The following is a 15,775-nucleotide window of genomic DNA, read 5'->3' as shown; positions in this document are numbered from 1 at the left end:
AAACTCCAGTGGTGTTCTGCTCAGCTTGCGGCGCACAGACAGACTGTTGAGTGCGAGTGAACGAAGGGATGACATCTTGTTGTCAAATATTTGTACAAGTTAGCCTGTCCATTGGTGTTTCTTAAACCTATTCTTTGACCAGAGCATACAGAAAAATGATTACAATTTGTTCTTCAGTTGTATTTTGGTCTCCAAAAATTCTGTCAATATTTATTATAAAATGCAACTGTATAAAATTAACCAAAACTTTCAAACATCATTAGTAACCAAAATAATAGACTGTACATTATCATGCTGCTTGCAATGTGTTTTAGCAGTATAAGGCTAGTGTACAAAATAATGCAGGAAATCATGCATGTCATACTACCAGAAATGCATACGTGGAAATATTTGATTTTCTTTTTTTAAATATTGCAACAGTACTCATGAATGGCTCATTTCAACACATAATGCTCAATGGTTATTATGGTCAATTGAAATAAAATGTTAACATCAACACTGGCTTTATTCAAAATAAGCACCAACCCATACAATATACATGAATAAATAGAAATGGATTCTTTAATCCTTCGATGTTATGTGTGTAACATATTTTATAAAGATATTGCCCAAGTCTGTTGCATATTGCAACAAACAGAAAAATTCTCTATAACAAATAAAATAACTCAAAGCTTTACATTTAACCTACCTGGCTGCAGCTATACCATGCTATTGCCTGGAATGATTTAGGATGATAGGCAGGCGGCTTGCTGTAAAAGTGCTGGGAGACAGAGTATCTATATTAACAGCAACAGTAATACATTGGCCCTGTGTGTCTTGGTGAGGGCAGGTGGATGGTAGAGAATGATTCCCCTCTGTCAGGTTAGCTCCTGCGGAACAAAACACAGTCATCGCTGAGGAGCTGATCTTTAGACCAGAATATTTTGTCAGTTACACATTCCATTACAAAGTATTGAAAAATGCAGAGGGAGCACACCGTGTTTGACTTACGGTGTAATCCTGCAGTTCCTCGCCTGGACGTATGTTCCTGTGTACCTGATGTCACATCGCACCTCGTTGTTGGAGAAATCTGACTCCTGCACCAGCTGAGAGGGATTCACTGTCACCTGGGAGGAAGAATTTAGAGGTCTGATGGTGAGAATGTGAACAATGACAATGCAGCTCTGTGAGCCTGTACGGTTCATTTTCATTCGTCTCTATTCAGTTTTATTCAATTCTTAAGGGATAGACTGTCAAATTTACTGCTGAATGACATCTGAACATGCACTGCATCTCTTCTGAATTTTGCTTTAGTTCATCATGAATGCCCTGCTTAATTTATTTGTCTTCTAACGCACTTCTATGCTCTCACCTTGAGAACGTAGTTTCCTGGTGGCACGTCTGTGATGTCAATCCACTGGCAGTCGATGTTGGCGTGATATGTATCATAGCAGCCTGGGCCGAGCCCCTGACAAAAGCACATGCATGTACAAATGTTTGCAATTCTTAAAAAGTCTGGTCTCACATCTGATCTAGGCATGTACTTTCTAAGCATAAGAAAATGCATGAAGTTCTTTTTCTAATGGATGGGTGGATGGATGAATTGACAGACTGATGAATCAATGGGAAAATAAACAAATCATAGCCCAGACAGACCAACCTGAGTGTGAGCGGTGCAGGCGAAGCGTCGACGTATTCCTGGGTCGCAGGAGGTATCCTCCAAACAGAAGCTGGCCTTGTGTCCCTCGGCCACCTTCCTCCCCGTGGAGATGTCCAGCAGGTCGTAGTTACTGAAGGCCTCCATGCTGTGGTAGTGCCTGGGGAGATGGAAACAGTTTGAATGGATTTGCTTCATTATATGGCTGTATGCAGGGTGAGCGTGTGCAATGGCATGAACTCACTGGTGACAGCTGTGCCATTCCCACTCATGTCTGGGCTTCACTGGGAGGAAGTCTGCTGTTCCCTGGTTCTTGACTCGCTGTGGGAAGCGGAGCAGAACCCTGTAGTCCAGATCGCTCACACTCTGACGATATGCAGACCTGGAAGAGGGGGAGAGCAAATCAAAACAGGGAAGAGTTTCATTATCTAGAGCAGGGGTAGAAGATCATGTGCTATGTTGAGCCGAGAGTCTGCAGACCAGAAACTCTACCAGGTGATTTCACTGATCAGTTTCTCATCTCTGCTTGAAAGTGAGGTAATCAGTGAAATTACCTGGCGCTCCGGTTTCCTCCTCAGACCAGAAGACATGCAAATTAGGTGAACTGGAACAAGAGTGTGTGTCACATAGTACATGATAGGATGTAGAGATGTAGAACATGTATGTATGGTACATGTAATATAGCATATGGTGAGTAGTATTTATACATAGTATAGTATTGTGATAAAGGGCTAAAATAAACTTGACTTCACTAAAATGATAGTAACAGTTAAACCCATTAGTGCAGGGACTGGCATGGTAGAAATAAAAAAAAATGGAGGAATCTTGTGAGTCTCTCATTGGTGAGAGAGCAATGTTAAGGTAAACATCAACAGGAGTGTTCTTAAACTATGCTGCCTCTATGTTTGGGCACCGTATCTGACACAGTTATATCACAGCCTTCTCTACATATTTCATCATGCACTGACTTCTTTTCACTCCAAACTAACCAGCTGACGATATTATGATTTAGAAGTGACTGGGGTGGTTTTTGGTTTCGCCTCAGCAGCTTTTATGTCCACCTCAGGAATCCGTAGTTTTTCATTTCAGAGCATATTTCACTTGGCAGGGTGGCTGCTCAGATCAGAGGAGAGTATCTCGGTGGGTTGCCAGGTTTGTGTGGAGACGCTCTGTCACTCAGTTATAACTCCAAATGGGACTGGACCAAGTATGTCTAGTCAAAACACATCCTAATGTGGCGACCGTAGGTTGCAGGAAGATTAGCTACAGGCTTTTTTTTTTTTTTAAATTATGTATTATTTAAAAATTTTAATGAATGGACATTTTCGGCACAATAAATAGCCTAGAAATACTTCCTCCATTACACACTGGATGGTCACACCACAAGGACAAGTTCAAAAATCAAGAAAATCCTTCATTTGAACCGATTTCACATAAATGTTGATTAAACGCTGATTAATTGATTTATTGATCTTGTTTCTGCTGGTTGGTCGCCATACCTGGACAGGCAGTTCTCCTCAGCAGCACAGCGCAGCGCATACATCTGCACCCTCTGGATGTAAGAGGCAGCTTGGATGTAGTAGGGGTCAGGGACCAGGTCTGGGAGACCTGCGGAAAACAATGAATTCACGATTTAAGTCTGACTGTGAAGGTATGGATGCTCAAAAGACAGAATTGATGATGTGCATTTGTAGAATTCATATGCTTGTATGCAAACGGCATTTTATAGACTTTGGTTTAAAATGACCCATTCTGTCTTACCATTGTGGAAGAACCTGGTTCCATAGCCGGTTCCTGGTGGAAGGCGCACGACCCCGTTCCTGCCAGCTGGCGGGTACATGTTATAGAAAACTGAGTTCCTGTGATCAGGACTCCGAGCATCATCTCTGACTGTGTTGCCCGCCGCCTGTGTCGCTTCAGGCCTTGGGCGAGGGAAATGTGTCTCCACAGCATTACTGGACAGTGCCGTGGGGGAAACACTTGCCTCCGCTCTGAGCGCACCGCGACTGTCCCCTAAATTGTTCTGCTGCGGGGTCCGTCGTCCACCTTCTTCGATGATGTTGACCCACCCAGATGTGGTGGGTAACCGGGGAAGTAACTCTGAGCTCTCAGATTGCCGAGGAGCGCCACGGCTGTGCGTAAAGTCTGGTGATCTAACCGGTGACGCGGGGGCTTGTGGGAGCGGACCCGGCGCATCATTCCCCGGCGGGCTCCGTCCTCCTCTGGGGACCCCGCTGCCAGAGAACTCCTGAATGATGCTGAGAGTGGGGGCCGTCCCGTTGGATGAGGGGCCGTGTGAACGAAACCCTGCACCGGCAGTCTCTCCAGGGGTTGCCATGCGCGGCGGGGGCTGATTTCGTGCGCCCGGGGTGGGTCGGAGTGTGGTGAGCAAATACTGACCCGCGTCGGCACCAAGAACCGCCACATCCACCTGACCCCGACCGTTTAGTTGAGTGTGAACTCCGGCTCTCTCGTTTACAGTTGCAGCTCCAGGTCTGGAGGGTCTGCTCAGCATAGCCGAGGGCTGAACTCGGTTAAAATGATTTTTCGCCGTCAGGAAAAGCTGTGTCTGTCTCCTCGCTTGTTCAGGTGGACGATATTGTGTCCCGGTGCTCAGTAAACTGTACACCCGGCCATTATTCTCCCACTGAATCCGGTGTCTCCATGGTCCGGCACGTGCGCGTAAATGCTGCTGACCGGTGCCTAAATGCACTAGAGCATCAAGAAGGCAAATTAATACAAAAACAAAGTTCTGCATGTCTGTCAGTCTCACTGTCTCTATCGGAAGAGCTCCAGCACTAAGACATCAACCACATACATTTGATTTTGACACTTGTGTGAAATTTGAGTGATGTTTCAGGTGGTGTTTTGTACACACTTGATTCCGTCACGCAGTTGCGCACAGCATCGCCATAGTGAGTATTTGGGCGACACCTCTTGAGGTGTTTGTAATGTGAGCCCATACTCTCAGAAAATGAACCTTTCCTCCCATACACAGAAGAGGATTTTTTTCGTTTTCCTTTAAAATGACTCAGTTTAACTATTTCACCGCTGTTGGATGGTTTTCATAATTTGTTACGTGTTTCCATTTTTGCGCGCAGCCTAATTTTTAGTAGTCCGAGAATATTCTCTAGGTGTGTAAAGAGTGGAATTCACTTACATGAATGAATTTTAAGCTGAAACCATGAGCGCCATGACGCACAGACTTGGTGAATTCAACACGATACTGATCATAATCCCGATGGTTTTTATACAGTAGGCTACTTTGCAAACCAATCAACAGAAACACGCCTGTCTCATAATAGAAATTGAATTGAACAAAACTGAAATAACTCAAGGATGTGCCGACTGGTGGCGCACTTGAGCGTGGCCACTGAGTTATGCCCATATGAACGGGAATGGACCAGTGAAAGTGCACTCTTTGCGCCTTAACGTCCCTCCAAAATAACCCATATTCAGATTGGTGGATACTAGATTGTACAGTATAGCTATGATCCCATATACCACACTGTCACCTCTATTAAGATAAAAGGTATATTTTATAGGACGACCAGTCAGAGCAGTTCCTCCCAAAGTGGGAAGAACTGGGAAATAGTTTAACTTCAGCAAAGCTTGTCATCACTGGAGGCTGGCACAATGAAAAGATCTATGACAGACGTTTCAGTCATTCTTTGTGCATCGCTTTTAGTCTTTTTTTTCAGCAGGTTGCACAAAAAGTGCGTCCTGGGACAAAACGCTTTGACCAGGCCAACCTCTTTGCCACATGATGGCAGTCGACCCTCACAAAAAGCCAGAGGCAAGTGCATCATAGCATCTGTTGACATTAAGTGCCTTTGATCTGATCTCTGATCTGGGGCCAGCCCTCTACTAAATGCTGGTGACAGACCTCCGTCACCAGGGGCTGTCTGAAGACTGGTCCTAGATCTGGTCTGATCTGGCCTACCTGTGCATAATCCAGGAAAACTACATTTGCTTTACGACCCGTCGCCAAGTTTCTGTCCATATTAGGAGGTGCCACAGGTGCTGCGCGACTCGCAACTATTTTTATCTGACTTGAAAAATCTCGTGACTTTTGCATGGGTTGCGATCCCGTGGTCTTTCACCACGTCACGGCTCATGTGTCTGAGGGGGTCCGCAGCGCCGGTGAACATGGGTAAAGATAAAGCCCAAACTACTGTAGCTACTGTACTGTTAGTAGTGTGGCCCCAAGACCAACGTCCTACTTCTGTTCAAACCAATTTTTTGTTCATCTAACCCACTGACCTATTTTGATTGTAATGCAGGGCACAATTAATGTTAAATTCATTCAGAATTTACAATTGTCTTAAATTAAAACATCAAATCAAAACACAGAAACGTTTTAAAATAATTTTTAACACAATTTAAAAATAAGAAGCAGAACATTTCCAGTGTAATTTGTCTGTCTCTCCAGGCAAGTCTAGCCTCCTGAGTGTCTAACTTAGAGGCCTTGGTGTATGTATACATTTCCAGTTCATAGACAATTATGTAAGGCAGTGTAAATAATCCGTGTCTGACTTGCTGTGTGAGATAAAGTATATGTGACATAACACCAGGGCCACTTGCCACCATTCAGTTTGTTACAGGGCAGATAGTCTCAGAGGATCTGCTCTACTTGGCTTTCAGCCAGTTCAGCATGCAGTATTTTAACAGTATGTCTTACATGTGGGTTTTGTGCTGTTGGGCTGTACGAGCATCTGTTCTGTATGTCACATACTCCGGAATTACCATCATGTAGTTAATACTAATTAAATAGTAACATGAAAATATTGCATGGATGAACTGTCCCTGGTTGTTTAGTAATGGCAGTACATAACACGGACTTGGATTCCCTGCAAATTCAAGGCCTTTCAATGACTTTCAAGGTATCATTTGGCATATTCACAGATTCATATTTTGGCATAAAACATCACATTGAAAAAACGTATGCATCACTTTTTTTTTTTTTTTTTTTTTTACTTGTGAGCTTCTTGGGTCAAGATAGACTTCATTTTATAATTGCTGATGGACATCAGTGCTATATTTTACAGAAGAATAAAACACTTTTAAGGACATCCATTCATTTTCAAAACCCTTTGATGCCTTATTTTATTATACCCAAATTTTCAGTCTTTCAAAGGCTTTCAAAGCCCTTGGGAACCTTGCAAATAAATAGCAGAATAAATAGGAAACTACTTTTGCCAAAGGATGATAGTGACAGCTACAGGCTTTTTATCTGCCAGCCTCTATGCCCACTTATGAAACATATGATGAAGAGGTTGTAGACTGACATGAAGTGGGTGAGTGACCTTTCCCTTGCATTGCTCCCATTTGGCCCCCACTGCAGTATTTGGAAGCTGCTGCGACGTGTGGATTGGCCGGTAGCTACTAGCGAGGTGCCAGTCCCGAGGGTATGGGAAGCATGACAGCCATCATGCTGCAGATTAGAAGGGGTCAGTCTTCATAAAAAACATCCATATCTCCTGCTCCCCCGACACTGCAAGAATCCCTGCTAAATATACTCACACACCCTGGTGAGCACTCAGAGCCTCTCAGCAATGTGTTTGAGTGTACATATCCATAGGTGAGAGTGAGAAACAGGCGAATGGAAGTGTGTGTGTGTGTGTGTGTGTGTGTGTGTGTGTCCGAGAGAGACAATGGGGGCCATACTGGCCAGGTCTAGTTGGCTCAGGCTGGCTGGATCTGGATGTGAGTCATTCCTCCTGCCTGCTGTGTGGTCTCCCACTGCGTCAGCACTGAAGGTCCCCCAGCCACCAGCTGGTGCCACACCTTCGTCCCTCCCTTACTGGCACATATGATTTAAATCCCCGGCTTTAATGCCCCACATGCACATAGCAGAAAATCCTGCCAAGGAAGGACTGTATCTGACAACCATGAACAATGATATTAGAAATGGCGATTGTTTAATTTTAGTTATTTTAACTTTAAGGAAATCATCATGAAGACTAATTAAAAAGTTTCAGCCATATAAGGGTGTTCAAAAGCAAAATACAAAAAAGTCAAAATATTCAACATGAGCTCTCAAACAGCAGTGATTTGCTCCTAACTAGCAAGAGGCTTTGACCAAAGGGACAAAAGCTTTGTCCAAAAGCTTTTGTCCAGAAGGTTGAATTTCCTGGAAACTGAGTAAAGACTCATCAGTGAATCATCACTCTCTCCTTCCGCAGCAATGCTGTCCTAGGTGCCCTTGAGCAAGGCACTGATCCCCACCTCCTGCTCAGTGGCAAATATAGGCATCAGTGTGAGGAGGCTGTGCTCTACTGGGTGGTTTCCAGAGTACGAATGTGAAACAGGGAGTTCTTGGCAAACAACAGACATGCTTGGTCCATTGTCCCAGAGCAAATAAGAGTTGAAAACAGATGAGCCACAGCAGATTTAAAGTTACCAACAAGCTGTTTCTGTTTTCAATTGGTTTAATGTGAGTTTTGTGAGGAGGAAGCAGAATACACAAAATCTCCTTTGTTTAATGTTAAATTCACCTCTCACCTATAGGAAGGAAGACTACAAGTGTGGAAAAACGGAAGCACTGCTTGGATGACATTATGGATAAAATGTCGCAATGACAGAGTTTATATGTGGACAGGACAGTGCAGTCATCCCGAGCCTCCAAGCTGAAGAGTTTTTCCATGTAAGTAATAAACCTCAAAGCCTCATGACACACAGGCACAAAGACATCGAGAATAGGCTGTGAATACAAAACAAATTTCAGATTATGATAGAAACCACTGAAAAATGTTCAGTGCTGATTCCCACACTTCCCTGTAAACACCTTTTCACAGTGTTTCACAGTAGCGCTGATTTATTGCATATATTGCAAGTAGGTTATTGTGACCAGGTGATGAAATCCAACCACAAGCCATCTATTATTCCAGCACAGCATTTAAGAGATAGACTACAGGTAAACAGGATGTTACACGTGCATGCAAGCTGAAGCAGTAACATGATAAAAAAGGAACACAGCCTATGTGCTTAATGTTCCCCTCACAGTTTCACCTTGCTCCTGGACAGCGCCACGTGTGCCTGCTATATGGCCTATTTAGAACGGTACACTGTGCTGATGTATGTGCACCGGCCACACGGTCCATCCTGAAAGAAATGAGGTCAGGTTTATCCAGGAAAAATGTCTAGACAGGATTTGTTTTCCCGAAGGTTAACCTTTCAATGTAGAGTTTACTGTAAAGCGGCTTGGAATAATGCAGCCACTGTTCCGGACTATACTGTGTGTGTGTGCGTGCATTAGATTCAGGGACACGCACGCATGCAGCCAGAACAAATGTGCTGCTAACTGGTTCAGGTGTTTGCGTGTGTGTATATACACCTTGTGTGTATGGAAAGAATTATGATTTGTGCTGAGGTTGATGGGAGGAGGGCGAGCCAGTTTCATCAGCATTGTGTTTTTGGAAATGATCAAACACACAGAGGCTGTAGACTCTATTACGTGCAGTGTTGAGCAGATGTTTGTCCTCGTGGGTTGATTCACCTGTGTGCATTTTTCCACTGTCAGTGAGCATACTGCTGTCATTTTTAGCACTCAGAGTCCAGGCCTGTGTGGTTTAGTCCAGTCTGCGGTTGGCTCAGCGGCACGTCCACCTGTCAGGCCGTCACAGCAATCACCTTCTCACTCCATTATCACCAGATTACACAAGTTGTGGGCATGACAAGCTGCAAGTATCTACAGCTGCTTTCATGTCAAACAGAGACTTAACTGTATAACCGCATAAGGAGGTTTAGTTGCAGAGGAATAGAAAGGCAAAATGTACAGATGTGCTGTGAAATTAATCATTAACTAAACTCTAAGTTGCACAGCTGAATGCACTGTGACAGACTGAATCTCATGAACCCCTTTACATCTCTACATCGACAGCGTCCTGAGGAGCTCCAGCTGCCTGCCAGTGTGACACCTCAGGTTTCCCCAAGTGAGACTCCCTGACCCACTCGCGTTTCTGCCTTCTGACTGAGCACATTCCACACACACATTCCTGGGGAGGCTAACCCCAACACACACCGACACGGTCGCAGTGAATGAGCCAGTGGTTCAGTCCTGAGAAAGCCTGGACTCATTTTGCCTTAAAATGTGGGTTAATTCTTTGAATCTCATTTTGAAAGGTTGAATTAAACCTGCTGAGCAAAATTCACTTTATTTTGTTCTGGGGGTTTTTGTGATCTGAAATTGTAATTTTCAGGTCATTTCTTGCAAATTTATTCATCACCTTTATGCCCATGTTTTTGAAACAAACCAAGTGATGAAGTGATGAGTAAAATAAAATATAGACCAGCCAGACCATTCTTTATTTGGCACTGATGTGATTAAGTGAAGTTCACATTGACCCCTCTGTGACAGGATGTGGTATCCCCCTCAGGGAAATGAGTAATTATTCAGGCCTATTTATACATGGGGAAACTTGGGTGATAGAAACACGTGCCTGGGGCCTCATGTGCTGCAAATCCAATGCTAACAGTCTAAATCTTGTGTTTAATGTGTGACCCACTCAGGCGTTCAGAGGTGGGCTGTTGAATGCACAGCACCTCCCCTGTTGCCAAAATAGCTCCCAGTTTAACTGTAAGCCTCACAATCAGTTCATATGGATTATTTCCACAAACTAATTCAAGTGTTGAGAAATTAGTTAAGCTATACAACTGTAGCTCTATTTCCTACTCATGTCACACATTGTGTAGCAGAGTCCAGTTGAAACTGGCTTGTATAAAACCCTGACTGCCCGTTTCTCAAACTACAACCCAGGACAAAAATAGGCTCTGGTAGCCTCTAAAGGTATGAGTGGAGATGTTGCACTGAATGAGTTAAAATTCCTTGTTTGATGCTGGGTTGAAAAGGTTTAAGAACCCATGCAGTAAGGTATGGCATTACAAGGTAACTTAATAGATACAATACAATACAAACTGCCCTTTGATCACATGCTGTACACTTTATCTACTTACACAGCCACTATGACCATTTGGCTGCTGGCTGGGCTGCATAAATTTACGAGACATGAGTAGCTATATTGAAGTTTATCATACAGTCCATGTAGTCAGTGTGTACATATGCTAAAAGGCTGAACTGCGTGACATAAAGGACAATTAAAGTCACTCTCCATACTACTACAAACCACTCATTACCGATTATTGGTGCTTAATAATATAAAAAGATACGACTTTTTGTCTTTCAGTTCAGCAAAATTCATAAACTTTTGTGACTGTAGTCTGACACTTGGATTAAACCTGGCTTCTACCCAGACACTCATGTTTGCAAATGTGTCACATAATGCAAGACGAACAAAAGAGTGAGGCTTGTTCAGTTTCCTTAACAGCAATTAATGCATTTATTTGTAGATGGATGAGACTGAGAGGTATATGGTCCAAGAAATAGTTAGTGGTTTAACACAACAGTTGACAGAACAATTTTCCATTCAACAATCACTAAAGGAAAAATCAAGCACTGGTCATCTGAAGATGACAAAAAGACAATATGATAAGTTAATGCTGTTTCAATCTATTTACAAAAAAAGAATAAAATTAGAAAAAACATCATAAAAAAGAATCCTTGGTGCTATTTACAATGCTATACAGGGATGGAGACTCTTGACTCTTCCTGCTGTAAGAGAAAAAAGAAAAATGTTGTCAGATAAGGTTGAGCCAGTTAACATCTTAATAATTTCTTACAGAAACATTCCTCATTTTCTATTTGAAAATTCCACACATTCTAGGAGTTTCTTGAGTCAAAGCTTTGGTTGGGGTTCAGTACAATTTATGCTGGTAGTACCAAGGCAATATATTAGTTAGTGGAGGATTATTCTTTACTGCATTATTGCAATATATGAAATGAAATGACACTCCAATTACAGCAAGTTTGCTTTCCCATGCATGTGCAGGAGCACTTATAAACAAGGTCAATATTCATTGAGCATAGGGCTGAGTGGAAACTGCAGGAGTCCAGCCTTCTCACCTATAAACGATTGAGCAGTGTGTTCTGGATGTCTTCATACACCTGGTTGTACATCTCCTCTTTTGATTTCAAACCGTCGAGATAGTCTGTAACATACAAAAGGTATTAATCAGAAAGCATCTTCAATTTAAAAAAATTTAATTATCATCTGAATCAGTTTCCTGAATAATGACACAAATTTCATAAATACAAATAAAAATGAAATAAGGATGCCTGGACCCTGAAGGAAACCAACTGTACAAATACACGTGTATACCTGTACATTTATATACTTAACCCTGTTGCAACTTACCAATATGCAAACCGGTTTCCTCCATCTCTCTCCTGTGCTTCAGGTACATGGGCCAGACATGACCATCGAACAGGCCGGGAGGGTCTGGGACGGTGTATTGTCTCGTACTGAAAATCAGAAACACCCAATTAGAGAACTTGTGAATTACACCCATCACTCTTGATATGATAATATCCCAGTATTGATGATTTCACTGCTCTGCCAAGCCCCTCCCATCATTTATTGATATGAAAGTAGTAAACAACTGATATCACTATGTGAGCAATTATGGTTTGAAAACATTAGCACTGACAGGGTGTTTGAATACACTCTTGTTGTCCTCACCTTCTCCTCCTCTTGCACTCCTCGTAAGGAATGGAGATGTAGTAACACTTGTTGAACACGTCCATTAGGGGCCTAGAGGGAAAACGCAAAAGGTCAACAACAAGCTTGTCATTTGTACGTAAAGCGCTCCACATCAGCTACAGTCAGGGGCTTAGCTGTGCAGGTCCTCACAAAGTCACAATATCTCTGAATAGCTTGTGTAACACCAAACCCTTACAGGCAGATAGGGCGTGGATCACCTAACTGTTTTTAGGAAAGCGCAGCGAGCCTCTTTCAGCTGAAACTCTTATCTCAGACTGCAGGAGCCACTCAGAGCCGCCTACTACAGCGCAGCCGACTGCGGGATCCTTGTTTATGTATCAGCAGTAAGCATGTGAGAGTGGCATGTGACTATTTACTCTTGGGAGTCATAAATTTCTGAGAATGCAGTCAGAAAAAGACAGTGTAGTCCTATTACCATAATTGCTTGAGATAAATGGTTTTAGAACTAAAACTTACATTATACATACACATTTGCAAAATAGGTATAAATTTTCCTACTTTGGATAATTAAGTCCTGTTCATGCACTTGTGCTGCAACTGACCTATAAATCCTTTTTTAGCTTGTCTTTACCAAAACAGATCCAAGTAATTATGTTGATGTTTAGGAAATTAGGGCAGCAAAGTACAGCTCGCTGATGATGACCGGCATGATTCAAGTCAGCCATTGGTGATCCGATACGAAGGAATGTGTACGGCAACCAGGACAGTGCAAATGCAAGGTATACATTTCAAACAAGTGGACAGCCAGCCAGGAGATATACAACTCAGAAAACTGGCACATCACGGCGAACCCAGCCAACTTACAGGTAGTTGTAGAGCAGGAAGCCCTCAACGATCAGGATGTGGATCTGCTCATCAGAGTCGGCCACGTCGGACACAGGAGCCACGTTGACGCCATGGGAACGAGCAAACTTGACTGGGTTCTCGATCCAGCCTTTTATCGTGTTGGTCATGGCCTCCATGTCCAGAGCTGTGATCACTAGAGCAGTGGTGATAGAGAGCAGGATGATAGAAAGGGAGAGGTGCAGGACGGAGGGGGGAAAGTGAGACAGAGAAAAGAGTATACAGGGAAGGCAGGGAGAGAGAGAGAAACAGAAAATAACTCAGAAGATACAGACACAGGCCAGAAATGGGAAATGTATTTTGTGTTATGCTTTAAGTCACAAAGGGTTTGTAAGGGTAATATCAATGTGGAGTGTGTGTATGTGAAATTAAAAAAGGCTATGGTGTGTGTGTAGTCTTAAGGGAATACTATATTACACTAAAGGGCCAGTTATGTGAATATGAAGAAAACAATGACTCATTGGCAGTCTCCTATGATGAAATCCAGGTCTTACCATCCCACTGTCTAAAGCCGTCCTCCCCGACTTCTATCTGATCGGGTTTCTGAAATAACAGTCACCAATAAAAACACTGCTGCAACCTCACAGCGATCTGAACACTTGCAGATCCCATTCACATGCCAGAACAACAAGAAAACAAATGCGTGCACAGAGCCAAGAAGGAAAGAGTATGCCTCAAGAGCTGCATGCAAGTTAGAAAGTGCAATGCCAAAATAGAGCAGAAAAAAAAAGAGAATGTTATGCTTGTTGTGCTTCAACATGCCAATAACGGTACAAAAAGATGTTTCTGGTGATGTTAGAAATCTCAAGAAGTGCTTAAGTAATGCATAGGAAATTGATCCATGTCTTATCCTTAAATCTGTATATGACACAGTTGCTTAAAACAGCAAGGCAGCAAGCAGAGCTCATGTGAAAACACACAACCCCCATGATGGGGTAAAGAGTGACAGCAAGGTACAGACAGAACTATGCATAGAGGTGAAGGTCATTTGCAATAAAATGGAGGTGAAAATGAGAAAGAATGGGGGTTGGGAGCTACTCCTTGTAGCCATTACCCTTGCTTACATGCAATGTCCATGCAAACAAAAAGGAGGGAAACTTAAAAACAAACAAACAAAAAAAACCCAAACAAACAAAAAACAAAAAACAAAAACAAAAACAAACAAACAAACAAAAAACACAAACAATTTATGACCAGTTTGCTAAGACTTACCTTGAAAAAGTCATCCTGGTGCACAACACAACAGTTGGGCAAAGCCTTGATCAGCTTATTTGTCAGAGTGGTTTTACCACCATTAGTGACTCTGAGGAGAAAAGAGGCAAAAAAGTAATGAAACACACACTGTCAGTGGGTTAATTTGTCTGTTCTTACTGTAATGTTTTGACTATAGCTGAAACAATTTAAAAATGTAGAAAGCTGCATTATTGTTTGGGGCTTAACACAAAATAAGCAAAAATAAAAAAGCTGAACGTGGTTTCGTTCTGTAAATAATTTCACAAAGTTGCTACCAACTCCACAAACAAAGGATAAGTTACTTTAAAGTGAATCTACAATTTAAAGTCAAAACAGACACAGACTCCCTCCACTTTTGAAGAGGAGGGAGTCCGAAGTCTGGCGCTGAAATTTCAAATGTCCCGCTCGATTCTGTCAACAAACCAACACCGGACATGGATAAAAAAAAAGGAAAAACACTTGATCAGCTGCTTCCAGACCGGCAGCCGCTATAACTCACATGGCCAAAAATATATCTACGAAAAGTGACTAGTTACATTTATTTTAACAGGAATAACATGGTAATTGTGACCATAAACAAAGCCACCACGTGTTTACATGTGAGCGTCAACAAAACAAGAAGTTACTGTTTTTCCTCGTTTAGCACCACGACGCTACGGTCAGCTAGTTACTTTTAAAACAGTAAGCAAGCCAAACCGCTGCAAACGTATCAAAATGTTGTGATACTGAGTTGTTTTATATTTGACTTAGAGGAGCACTTACCCGCCAATTCCTATGATGTATTTCATCTTCTTCACTTGTTGAGAGCGCTTCTCTTCAGCTGAAGAACCGATAAAAGCTTTTTTTCTCAGGGGAGTTAGAAATAAAAGTCCAGGCAAAACGACACAAAGCCTTTAAATTTATGAAATAGCTGTTTTTCACTCTTCCAGAGACTCCTGCTTCTCTCCTACTGCTCCATTGATGAGCTGGGGGGCTGGCCGGGTTTATATCCAGCTGGGCTCGGCCTGCGTCACACACACGTACGTCCTCGTGGTCAAACGTGCTCTTCCCAGTTACGTGCTGCGTGCCGCTCCAGCCGCGACCGGTCTGTCAGTCCGCTGCTATTTCCACCCTGTGGAAGTGCAGAGGAGCACCTGTCCTGTCCATCACAGCGCCTGCGCGGCTGCTCCATTGATCAGTGTGGAAACGTAACACAGCGTGGAAAAGTACCGCCGGTGAGCTCCGTGGGTAAGAATAACCGAGGCATGCCGGTCCCTGTCGATAAACTGATGGACAACATTAGATCACAGTTCATGGATGCGTCCTTTACTGTTCGTGTTATAGGAAGGCCTCCATGGGAGAAAAACACTATCTAATGTAGTCCCTACTACAGTTTACGCAATCAAAATAATTATTAAACATGTAGAAAATAAAGAAAAGTGAGTAAAACATAGTTGTCATAGTT

At 42.8% G+C, this 15,775-nt stretch overlaps 3 protein-coding genes across 3 annotated transcripts in view; 1 reads left to right on the top strand and 2 right to left on the bottom strand.

Annotated features, from left to right (window-relative positions):
* Positions 1–862: 862 nt before the first annotated feature.
* loxl5a (lysyl oxidase-like 5a) lies at positions 863–4,394 on the bottom strand. The gene is made up of 7 exons (XM_030049705.1): positions 3,398–4,394; positions 3,136–3,244; positions 1,881–2,018; positions 1,640–1,796; positions 1,352–1,447; positions 991–1,106; positions 863–869 (listed from the first exon to the last, which is right to left on the bottom strand). The coding sequence occupies exons 1-7, from the start codon at positions 4,392–4,394 to the stop codon at positions 863–865; spliced, it is 1,620 nt and encodes a 539-aa protein (XP_029905565.1).
* A 6,551-nt stretch (positions 4,395–10,945) lies between these two features.
* mibp (muscle-specific beta 1 integrin binding protein) lies at positions 10,946–15,310 on the bottom strand. The gene is made up of 8 exons (XM_030049056.1): positions 15,094–15,310; positions 14,311–14,401; positions 13,593–13,641; positions 13,060–13,234; positions 12,214–12,285; positions 11,890–11,996; positions 11,598–11,683; positions 10,946–11,246 (listed from the first exon to the last, which is right to left on the bottom strand). The coding sequence occupies exons 1-7, from the start codon at positions 15,117–15,119 to the stop codon at positions 11,598–11,600; spliced, it is 606 nt and encodes a 201-aa protein (XP_029904916.1). The 5' UTR covers positions 15,120–15,310; the 3' UTR covers positions 10,946–11,246.
* Positions 15,311–15,376: 66 nt separating this feature from the next.
* zfr2 (zinc finger RNA binding protein 2) overlaps positions 15,377–15,775 on the top strand; it is a 38,999-nt gene continuing 38,600 nt past the window's right edge. Inside the window, exon 1 of the mRNA XM_030049051.1 lies at positions 15,377–15,382. The gene's annotated coding sequence lies outside the window, so the exon portion shown is untranslated. The remainder of the gene's footprint in view (positions 15,383–15,775) is intronic.

This window comes from Myripristis murdjan, chromosome 4, assembly GCF_902150065.1.
Source record: "Myripristis murdjan chromosome 4, fMyrMur1.1, whole genome shotgun sequence".
Classification (NCBI taxonomy): domain Eukaryota; kingdom Metazoa; phylum Chordata; class Actinopteri; order Holocentriformes; family Holocentridae; genus Myripristis; species Myripristis murdjan.
Note: the sequence above shows the minus strand (reverse complement) of the source record. Positions and strands in the feature narration are given on the sequence as shown.